The sequence below is a fragment of the Mirounga angustirostris genome, unplaced genomic scaffold, assembly GCF_029215605.1.
Source record: "Mirounga angustirostris isolate CCGP_5_RB_7025 unplaced genomic scaffold, mMirAng1.0.hap1 SCAF_13, whole genome shotgun sequence".
NCBI lineage: Eukaryota > Metazoa > Chordata > Mammalia > Carnivora > Phocidae > Mirounga > Mirounga angustirostris.
In genome coordinates, this window is record NW_026991721.1 from 101503502 (window position 1) to 101515353 (window position 11852).

The window sequence follows — 11852 nt, forward strand, 5'->3', positions numbered from 1 at the left end:
GAGCACAAGCGAGGGAGAGGAGAGGCAGAGGGGGAGGGAAAGAGAATCTTCAGCCCACTCCCTGCTGAGCATAGAGACCAACTCAAGATGGAACTCAGGACCCTGAGATCATGACCTGAGCTAAAGTCAAGAGGTGGACACTTAATTGACTGAGCCACCCAGGCACCCTAAAACTGACTTTTAAAAAGGTAGGAATTTATATAATGCAATAAATCCTCATGAAGATTTAATTTCTCTTTTCCAATGGTGAATAAGGAAAACAGACTAGAGAAGGTAAATGTCATTACATTTTTAGATCCATAGAAATTGAACCAAGGATTAAGACTATAAAAGAAACGATTAAAAAATATTCTATCTTAAAAATTATTTAAACAAATCATCAAAAATGACAACTCAATTTTAAAAATGGGCCAAGGGTACCTGGGTGGCTCAGTCTGTTAAGTGGTTGCTTTCGGCTCAGGTCATGATCCCAGAGTCCTGGGATCGAGTCCCGCATTAGGCTCCCTGCTCGGTGGGGAGTCTGCTTCTCTGGCCCTCCCCTGGATCGTGCTCCCTCTCTCTCAAATAAATAAAATCTTAAAACAAACAAAAAACCCCCCAAAAAACAAAAAATTATCCAAAGGACAAAAAACAATTCACAAAAGAAATAACAAACAGTCCATCTTATAAAACCAGGCACTCAAAGGAAAAATGTTAAATCAGAAATGTTAATTAAAATAAAAAAATATTATTCTCTATCAACTGGGAAAGATTTAAAAAATAATAGTCCTGGCAAATGCTTTCTTCCTGGTGAAAATTAACAGGTGTGACTTTTCTAGAGGATAATTTGGCATCTCATGCCATAAGATGTAGATGTAAGGACATATTCCTTGACCCAAGAATTTCACTGCCATGGGATTACCCTGAGGGAATAATCAGTTAAGCGCACAAAGATATATATACATATATACACATATATGTATATATATAGGAATGCCCTCTGAAACATGACCTTAGAGAAACAGCAAAGAGAGAAACAGTCTAAATGTTCAGTAATAGGAAATTGATGAAATAAAATACAATCATATGTAAGAACGCTATTTAACGATGCTTTAGACTTTACCTTGGGGAAATGTTAACACATTAAATAAAAAAAATATAGATGACATCAACTTTCATTACTAACATATAAAATATATGTGAATAATGAAGAGGATATGAATCAAATATTAATAGTGGTGATCTCTTGGTCTGAATGGTGGCATTAAGAATGTTTATTTTCTTGACTTTTTCAACAATATCTACAATGAACATGCATACTTTTGTAATGGGGAAAAAAACAAATACTATGTTTATCTTAGAGAAAAACTTGAAACAAATTTTAGCATTTTTCAGTCTAATTCATCCAAGATTTATCACTTTAACTATTTAAAGTATTTTAAAAATGTTTTCTAAATGAGGAGCTTCTGATGAAATCCCCAAATGTAACTGTCTTTCATTCTTCTAATAATCTCAAACTGGATATAGGGATTTCTCGCTATTTTTTCTTGAAGGGTGGGAAAGCAATCTCCATAAATGTTCTGAATAAAGGCATATAAATACATTAAAAACTTTTTTCAAAAAATATGGAGGTAGAAGACAGAAGAGGTGCTAGGTACACTAAATAGGAAAGAATGGTATCTTAGTGAATTTCTGGAATCCATTTGGCTCCAAGGAAACTGACTCTACCATCAGCAGCGGCCGGTAGGTCAAATGTCATCATATGAATCCAGGAATGGAGGCCAGTTTCAGTTATTTCCAAATAAATGTTTTCTTAATTGCCAGATACCGAGAGAGAATTTCCCAGTGGATTCAAAATCAGAATGCATTAAACTCTGTTAAAGTTAAAAATTTCTACAGAAAATAAAAATTTACACAACTTTTATTTTGGATGTTTGTCCCCAACCACTCAAAAAGAACAGATCACTTTGAGCAATATTTAGCAGAGTAATTTGTCAAATATTATTTGTCTGGGGTGCCAAGAAACTAGAGAACAGTTTCTAATATAGCACATATATTCCATGACAAATATAGTTTTCATTTCAACACACTATAAAGACCATACATAGGCCCAGATACAAATGATAGTGATTAAGTTATCTGATAACCCGTCCTTCTGTTGTACATAGTACAGCTGCTTCTTGAAATATGGACTATTTCAGAGCACAAGATGAATACAAGACTACTGAGAGGAGTCCTAAAACTTGAAAGCAAAATATAAAATTCAAATGTATTAAAAAAATAAGTTCTCGGGGCGCCTGGGTGGCTCAGTCGTTAAGCGTCTGCCTTTGGATCGGGTCATGATCCCAGGGTCCTGGGATCGAGCCCCGCGTCGGGCTCCCTGCTCGGCGGGAAGCCTGCTTCTCCCTCTCCCACTCCCCCTGCTTGTGTTCCCTCTCTCGCTGTGTCTCTGTCAAATGAATAAATAAAATCTTAAAAAAAAAAAAAAAAGTAAGTTCTCTTCAAGAAACACTAATCAGAATATGAGATTCTTTTTGTTTGTATCCTCACTCTAAAAATGCAATTTTGATACTTTAACTATTTGGAAAGCTTTAAAAAATACCTACATTAAGGTAGTAAAGAATTATGCCTAAACCTAAAACCCCCAAAATGCACACAGAAAGCTTTTCAGTGAACAAAGGCAGTCTTCAGAATGTCCTTGCTATCAATTTTGCATTCCAGGTTCTCTTAAGGATAATGAAGTAGCCCAACACCAACATGCCCTTTTAATAATTTTCAGAACCTCTGTGAAACAGCTTTAAGATTCTATGGACCACACATTTATACGCTCTTTAAGCACTATATGAGGTATGGTATTGAGGAAAATACAATTATCTGTCACAGAAAAGATCTGAAAATAACTAATGGTTATCCTGGGGTGGTGATATTATGGGTAATTTTTTTCATTTATCTATACTTTAAAATTTTTCAATATAAACATGATCAATTTGATAATATATATTATTCCTTAATGTGACAATAGTATCTTCTCACTTAATAATTTCCTTTCCAGGAATTTACCTCCAAATCCCACTCCCTCTTCCTGCCCCTCCCCTGGAAAAAAATGCAAAGAGTTACATACACAAATATTATTCACTGCAAATTATTTACTATAAGTGAAAACTGGAAATGTTCAATAATAAGAAAATTGTTCAATAAGATAGAATTCGTCTACAAGGTAGAACACTATGCAGCTATTAAAAACATTTTATAAAGTTATATATAATAAGCAAAATATGCTATACAATAAGTGGAAAAGAGGATGTAATTTATGTAAGTGTATACAGCATGTGATCTCATCTATGGAAAATAAATAATAATAAAAAAAGACTAGAGGGAAATATGCCATGAGAATGATTTACTCCCATTGGTGGAGGAATAGCACATGTACTTTTTGTGCACTATATTCTTCTTTATATTTTCTATAGTAAGACTCTTTAATAGAAAACAAAAACAACTTAAGGGTACAAATGACTTCTTTGGAATTTTATTCAACAGACAAAAACCAACAAAAAAATTAGCCATACAATTAGAAAGAAAAATTCTTTGCTAGGCACAGATTTGATAAAATAAAACACTACTCAAGGACACTCAGAGCATAGCAAACTAGCAACCACTATTGCCTAAAATAGTTTAACAGTCTAAATGCTATTATTCTTTTCCCATTATGCTAATTTTATAAAATTAGCTACTCTAATTCATAAACCACAAACCAACACTACAAAGCTTTTCTGAAGTATTATATTAGGAAGCTGGATTCTATCACCACCTGCCTTCCCTTTTGTGTGCAAAATTTACATAGAGATCTAACATGAGAATACAGCTTCAGATGATGATGTAATTATACTTCTTAAACAATGTTAAGCTATTTGATAGATTAGACCAAAATGAAGATCTCTTTGTGTGTACTGATTTTTCTTTTCCTAAAAGGCAAACAGTCTTGGATCTCCCATCTCTGTAGAAAATACATCATTCTTCAGTGATTCGGAACAAGGGACAGAAAAGAGCCAAGTAAAATTAACAGGGTCCAATTGTTTACCACAGAGATGTTTCAACTAAGCCCTAAAATTTACCTTGGGTTCAAACTTGGGAAAGAAGACCTCTTAAGTTCTAAAACACAAACTTACATTGATGTTAAACCATATTGAAGAAATTTCTCTAAGAAGTATAATCATGATATTTAGCTGATATTGCTCTTTATACCACTTTAATTGTTCTCACTGTAATACTGTAGTACGTTCAGCAATGAGACCTAAAATAATGTTAAATAAAACTTTAAGGTTTCCACCAGCCATCTTATTTACAGTATTTGAGATAGTTGTATTTATTGAAGACAGAAATATTTATCCAATGAATGAAGATAATAAACACTGCTTTAAAAATCCTTATCAATAGTATACTTTAAGAAAATTTTATAGGTGCTGTTGCTAAACAATTAATGCAAATTACCACAAAAATTCACAGAGCAACTCTGCAAACTTCAGATCTACAAGAACTTTTCTCTTCATTAATTACCCTATTTCCCTCATTCCTCTCAACTTTAAAATTTCCACTCACACCAAATTACCAGGGATACTCACCTATCTTAAATTCACATTATTTCTTTTTATATGTTAAAGACACCTTCTTTGGAAAGGCAAAGGGAGATGGGTTCTACGGACTAGAAATTTAGCTTTTCAATTAAATCATTTTACACATGTATACTAGGATCTGAGTGGTATTTTATGATCCGACCTGTGTCTTCAATTACATATGCATTGATCTCAGTATCTGATGGCTAAACCACGGTACTACTCCACAGTGCCCCCTAGCTCTACCAGATATATCAGTTTAAAAGGGACACGGTTTGAACTGTCAACTTCAAGAGAAAGTGTCACTCATTACCAGCTCACCTAAACAGTTCTTAAATAGATACCCTAGTATCTAAATTTGGCCTAATAAGTAACAGCTGAATTAATTAAATCTTATGGTCAATAATGATAAAAGCTGATGAGAAAAAAATTATGAACTAATGGGTTTGAAATTCACGTAAAAACGTTCAGAAGTTCTGCAAGAAGCTTTCTTTAATGCATAATTTGTTTGGTTTTTACAGTCATTAAGCAAGGACTCATATAAAAATATACATTAAAAATGCCTTCTTCTATGTAGTTTATGGGGAAATAGCATGGCAGCAGGCCATGGTTCTTTAGAGGAATGGAATCAATTTCTTCATTTTTAGAAATGCTGGGATCAAGATTAAGTCATCTCACTATAGTCACATTATTTATCATTACAAACTTAGTATAATTGCTACCTATGGTAAATTTGTGAGAGAAAATTTGTGACCTTGGTCCTGATGCTATAAAATAATTTGGAATGCCTCACCTTTAGTAGGGGAGGACAAAAAGTAAAGATGACACAATGACATATGCCCCTGCTTTGTGGAAATGGATGCCTTCACATTAAGCAAAACTTCCAAGAACAGCAGCAACAAAAATCACTCAAGTTTTCAAATGTCCTTCACCTCACACAGCCATTCTGAAAATCCGTTCCTACGTTCCTGCACATTCAAACTCTAGCACATTCGCACTAATAAGGGGGAAATCAACTGAGCAGGATGAAAACTGAGGGAAAGAAAAACCCGAAAAAGGACGAAACTGCAGAACAACTACAATAAGGCAGGGCAGAGTACGTCAAGAACACAAGGGTTTATTCTAAAGAATGGTTTTGTTCCTACTGTTTTTCTGAAGTATTTGATTTGCACGTCTTAAAATAGAGACCCCGAGGAGAGCAGCTTGAGGCAGTGAAAGGCAGGGGGGCGGGTTAGGTAAGAAGAGAGACTCGGGAGGAAATATGTACGGTGCATCAGAATGTGCAGTGGAGTGGGGGATGCTGGCTGGATTCACGGCCAGGAAGCAGTCGAGGGCTTTCGGAGTGGGGAGGCAGAATTAGCGGTGGCTTAAGGAACGCGCACTCGCCACCGGCACGCACACCTGGTCAAGCGACAACCTGGGCGAAGCGAGCCCGAGCCCCCGACTGTGCAAGCGCAGAGATGACCATTTTAGCCCGTTCCATTGTCTGGAGTATTAGATGGAAATGCCTCAGGCACGAGATCAAGCTAGCCTGACACCGAATCAGAGACGCCGTCTGGCCGAAGGAGGGAGAGAAGATGGACAATGGCCGTCCGGGCATTCCCGGCCACGGGGGCCGCTTCCCCGCGGAGCCAGGGGGGGCGCCGCGCGATGCCCTGTCCCGGGAGTCCGAGCGCAGGCGGCCCCTTCCCCGGGGCTGGCGGCGTCCCTCCTCGCGCAGCCCGGGAGCACCCAGACTTCCCCTCCCACCCCACCCCCAGCTCAGAGCAGGGAAGACGCGGAACTTGGGCTCTGGAGCGGAGGCCACAGATCGGGTCACGGCCCGGGTGGGAGGCTCTCGCAGAAATTCCGTGCGGCCACCGGCGGCGGCGTAGAGAAGGCAGAGCTCGGGCCGGTCGGGTTTCCAGCCGGACGACACTCGGGTCGAGGTGACCGGGCCCCGAGCCCTTCGGCGCTCCCCGCGCCCCTGCACCTCCCGGGTCCTCGCAGTCCCAGGCCCCTCGCCTCAGCCAGAGACCCAGCCACCCCCCAACCCGGTCGCAGCCGCCCCTCCGGCCAACAGCTGCTCTCTCCCGGACCCTCGCCTCGGACGCTCCCGCCGAGCCCCGGGCCGCACCTCCGTCTTGGTGATCCGGTGCCGCCCCAGCTTCACCACAGCGAAGTTACCCTTGCCCAGCGTGCCCTCGATGTCGTAGAACCCCACCCGGACCGGCCCGCGCTGCAAGTGCTTCGGGCCATCCGCCATGACCATGCTGGGCCCCGCTGCGAGACACGGCGGACTGGAGCGCGGGCTGGCGGGCTGGCGGGCCGGCGGCGCGGCTCGGCTCCGGCGACGCCGCTCCGCTCGCTCCCTCGCTCGGTCCCTCCCGCTCGGCTGGGCCCCGCCAGGCGCGCGCCGCCGCTGACGTGCGCCGACGTCAGGGGGCCGGGGCAGGGAGGCGGGGGCGGGACCGGGCCTCGGTTGGTCACCATGGCGACCGGGGCACCGCCGACGTCGGCGGGCGGGCGGGCGGGCGGGAGCGAGCGCGGGAAGACGGGCGGGGCCTGGACGGCGCGTTCTTTCCGGCCTCAGGCGCCGCGGGTTCTCCGCCGCCGTGCGGCTGATAGGGGCGGGGTCACCTCCTGGCCCGCCCAGTGCCTCGGCCACCCAGCCGAAGGGCAAGAGCGAGCCCTGGTGGGCGGAACGGAGGGGTGCAGCGACCTGGGCCGGCTCCGCCGTCTCCTTGCCCCGCAACAGCGTTCTCCGCCTACCTGGGGGCCTTCCCGCCAAAACCTCTCACCTGAGACTGCAGTGCGCCGGCAGATGTGGCGCCTGCAAAGAGCTGTGGTTGAGCAACGCATTGCTCGCAGGCTCCTTTCTTCGCAGCCCTTTCTCATCTGTTTCTATATAAATCCCTCCGCATTTTGATGTCTCTGAGGAATCATTCTGCAGACTCACAGAATGTCAGCGCTTGAAGAGACACTAGGGATCACTTAATCCAGGGATATGGAGCCCCGCATGGGCTTCAAAGCCTCAACCCCCCCTAAAATGTATGCGAATTTTTCCTTCTTGGAGATGGTCTCTGGAGAGATGGGACTGTAGCTCTTATCAGATTCGCAAACGTGTTGGTGACCCTGAAAGAGGTTAAGAAATACTTACCTTATCTCATTTCTTTTCACATGATGACTCAAACCCCAAGGAATGAAGGGAATTGCCAGGGTCATGCAGGTGAGGGTAGAGTTAGGATTGCAAATCCACACACACCAGTCTTCCATGTAGTGGCCCAAGGAAACAGGAACAGCGTTATTTTTATATTTTGAAATATATTACATGCCTCCACGTCTTGCTTTCTAAATGCCAATCTCTACTGAAAGGAACCAGACTCTGGAGAAATGGATGATTCAAAGGCAGAAGGAGGGAAAGTATAAAATGCCCATGAAGATCTTGTGCCAGAAAGCAAGATTTCCAGAGTGATGGAGAACAAGTCGACAGGAAACGGGCACCAGCTTGAAGCTACGTCCGTTTACCAAAACTGGGACACTTTGAGCATCACCAGTGAAGAATGACTAAGATGGATTGTAACACAATGAACTTCAAAAAAGGATACGCAAGTGCATATTTATTCTTAAAATATTATATAAATAAATACAAAGGCCGGAGAGGAGAAATAACTCTTCTTGACAACTAAGACACTGGAGGAGGGGCGCCTGGGTGGCTCAGTCGTTAAGCGTCTGCCTTCGGCTCAGGTCATGATCCCAGGGTCCTGGGATCGAGCCCCACATCGGGCTCCCTGCTCCGCGGGAAGCCTGCTTCTCCCTCTCCCACTCCCCCTGCTTGTGTCCCCTCTCTCGCTGTGTCTCTCTCTGTCAAATAAATAAATAAAATCTTAAAAAAAAAAAAAAAGACACTGGAGGAAATGGCGAAATTAAGAAATCACTATTTTGCAACCATTATGGTAATAATTGATTTAGATAGGGAATTATCTATCAATAGATCTTAAAATCAAAATAGATGTTAAAATCACTGAGACAGGATGTTTACATACTCTCACAGTATCCTCAGATTTCTTATTCATTACAGAGTGATAAAAATGGCCCCTTTACAGTGGAGAAATCTGACAGACACCACCCTAACCAAATGATCAAAGTTAATGTCACCGGTTATGGGATAAAATGATATGATGTATCTTCTGACGTGAGATACTGAGAAGGATACGGTATCTCTTACATAGTATCCCAGTCAAAAAATCAGTATTCTGGGGCGCCTGGGTGGCTCAGTTGGTTAAGCGACTGCCTTCGGCTCAGGTCATGATCCTGGAGTCCCTGGATCGAGTCCCTGGATCGAGTCCCTGGATCGAGTCCCTGGATCGAGTCCAGTATCGGGCTCCCTGCTCGGCAGGGAGTCTGCTTCTCCCTCTGACCCTCCCCCCTCTCATGTGCTCTCTCTCATTCTCTCTCTCAAATAAATAAATAAAATCTTTAAAAAAAAATCTGTATTCTGAATCTAATCACAAAGAAACAATCAGAAAAATGCAAATTGAGAAATATCCTACTCATCCACCAGCCCATACTCTTTTAAAAAAAGGTCAGTGTCATGAATGATAAAGAAAAGGCTGAAAACCTGTTGTGGATTTAAGGAATTAAAGAGACATGTCACTAAATGCAACATGTAATCCTGGATTGGGAGAAAAGTGCTATAAAGGAATGTTTTCAGGACAGTTGTTGAAATTTGAATATGGATTGTATATTAGATGAATATTTTATTTTTATTTACATGTTAAGCCTCTTGAATTTCATAATTGTGGTTATGAAAAAGCACAGCCGTATTAAGAGATACACACTGAAGTATTTAAGGATGAAAGTTTTTGATATATGTAATTTACTCTCAAATGGCTTAGAAAAGATAGATAATGTGGCAAAATGTTTAACTGATAAAACTAGATAAAGGGTATATGGTAGATATTTCATTGTTCTTGCAACCTGTTTTAATTTTTTTAACGAAAATTAATGTGTATATGTATACGTTTTATTAATTTAATACTTTTTGTGTAAGATCAGCTTGTTCTTGGGCCCTCCACCTGCTCACTGTGCTTCTGTCCTGCACTTTCCCCAAGCAATACCTTATTCTACTGTGAATTATGTTGTCTGCAAAAGTGAGGAGGGTGAGACCAGTGAGATTTCTGGATTGATGAGAGTAGTATGAGGGTTTTTCTAACTAGCCGGAAGCCCACATATATACCCTAACTCAAAAAGAGTTCCCATATACATTTTGCCAGTTAGGTTAATGTGTTTTAAGTGCTCTGGGGGTGGAAATTTGGGAATTTGATGAAAGGCTGCTTACTCAAGAACCAGAAAATGCAAATAGAGACCCAACTGAAGCCAACAACTCCTCTTTAGAGTACACCTTTTGAACAGAAATTAAGACTCTTTTCTATCTGATTTTTTAATCAGATAACCAGGCCAACTACCTCCTTGCACAGTCTGGGATTAAGACTTCATTTGGGGCTGAAAAGAGGAGAAAGAGACGGTAGGGAGTACCAACAGGTTTTTGGTAAACAGAGATCAGTGTGAGGATGCTGAGTGTCTGGAGGTCAGAGAAAGAGAAGCCGAGATAGGGGAGAAGTAGCAGGAGTTGTGCCAAAAACAAATCTTGCCCCCTTGGAAATGCAGCAGGTGCACCACTGAAAATTACCAGGAGCTGTAAATAGAAGCTGGAGAAATGTATGCGGACTAAATATTGCAAGCTTGGACACTCTGATGCAGCTCGATTCCCTCAGTCCAAGAGATCAACTTTTCCCTCTGCAATTTTAACCCTGTGTATCTCTTATGTGCTTTTGTTCCAATTAAATGATAACCATATACATTATAGCAATTATTATCCAACTCTCATTTTCCTCCCCTCCTTCTCTCTCCCACTTTCCCTTCTTCTTTCCTCTTTTTTTTCCCTAGACACATAAACACACATACCATAACCACCACCACACATCAGGAAAAATAATATAAAAGGGAGAAAGAGAAGATCAGAGAAGCTTCATACAATTCTCATCTTCTTCATCTCTAGTTTTAGTATCAATGAGGTCGAGTACTCTGGATACCAGATTTCCTATTTGCTTGACCTTTAAAATGCAATATGCCCAGCTAATGCTGTGAGTCCACTGTATTTGCCATTGAGGTGATTAAAAAGTGTTAAGATAACATGTCAAAAGCCAAAAGCGTGTATGTATATAAAGAATTAAAAGAGATGGTGAGAAGCTGAGATAAGAATTAATTCTATGACATACTGAACTTAGAATAAAAATGTGGAATGAGGAGAGGAGTTAGCAAAGAGTTAATTAAAGAGTGATTTGAAATGAGAAGGGAGAAAAACTTCATGGATCACAGTGCTATACATATTTTGCTGAAGCTGATAGCCCATGAACCTGAAAAACAAGATATGTACCATGTTTCCTTGACCGTGAACAACATCTGCATTTTTACTGTTTTATCCTTTTAGGACTGAATAAAAGTCAACATACCAGGAGGCTCAGACTGAATTTACATTTAGTTCAAAACTGAAAACTGGTGGAATCTTTATTGGATGACTTTGCTTAGAAAAAAGAGGTTACAAAGCTACAATGAATACTTTGCTTTTTATATTACACAAGACAGAAAGTACATGAGAAAATCCAAATCACTGACCTATGCCAATTACAAGAGCTTCTCATGGGTATAAAACACAGGTATTCCTGAAATATGCATCAATCTGTCAGGTTAATGAACACGTGGGTACCACTATGTTTAAGAAACTACTATGGAAATAAAGCTAGAGGATTGATTATTTAAGCAAAACTTTCTTTGGCTCTTTTGAAGGATGTGTAGCCAGGTCTTAGGTTTCAATTTTTCAAGTTCAGTTTTAGCTACAATGGATCTCCTCTATGTGAAGAACATGTGATTCTCTCTAAACTTTGAAATTAATTTCAAAGATTTGTCTATCTCCTCCCAGATGACAGATTTGCTTAGGATCCTGATTTGAAAGGGATCTCAGAGAGTATCATAGGAGTCCATCTTCCCATCTGATACAGAAATCTCTAGACACTTGACAGATGGCATCAAGCCGTGGTTTCCTGCTTCATGCTTCATGCTTCATTACACGTCTCACATGTAATCTATGTGAAACAGTTCATTTCAGTAGAAAATACACCCCATATTGGCTTCAAAGCTGCTTCTTTCTGACTTCTGTCCCATTTTAGTTCTTTTCTCTGCTGTAAGACATTACAGACACACAACTATTATCATGTTTTTTTT

General features: G+C 41.1%; 1 protein-coding gene across 2 annotated transcripts in view; it reads right to left on the reverse strand.

The window, feature by feature from the left end:
- The window catches only part of SIK2 (salt inducible kinase 2), a 122113-nt gene extending 115126 nt beyond the window's left edge, over positions 1-6987 (reverse strand). Inside the window, exon 1 of one of the 2 annotated variants that reach the window (XM_064577447.1) lies at positions 6706-6987. In XM_064577447.1, coding sequence (XP_064433517.1) covers positions 6706-6840 — 135 coding nt within the window. In that variant the 5' untranslated portion in view covers positions 6841-6987. The remainder of the gene's footprint in view (positions 1-6705) is intronic. The other variant, XM_045895067.3, reaches the window with a different exon arrangement.
- Positions 6988-11852: the final 4865 nt, after the last annotated feature.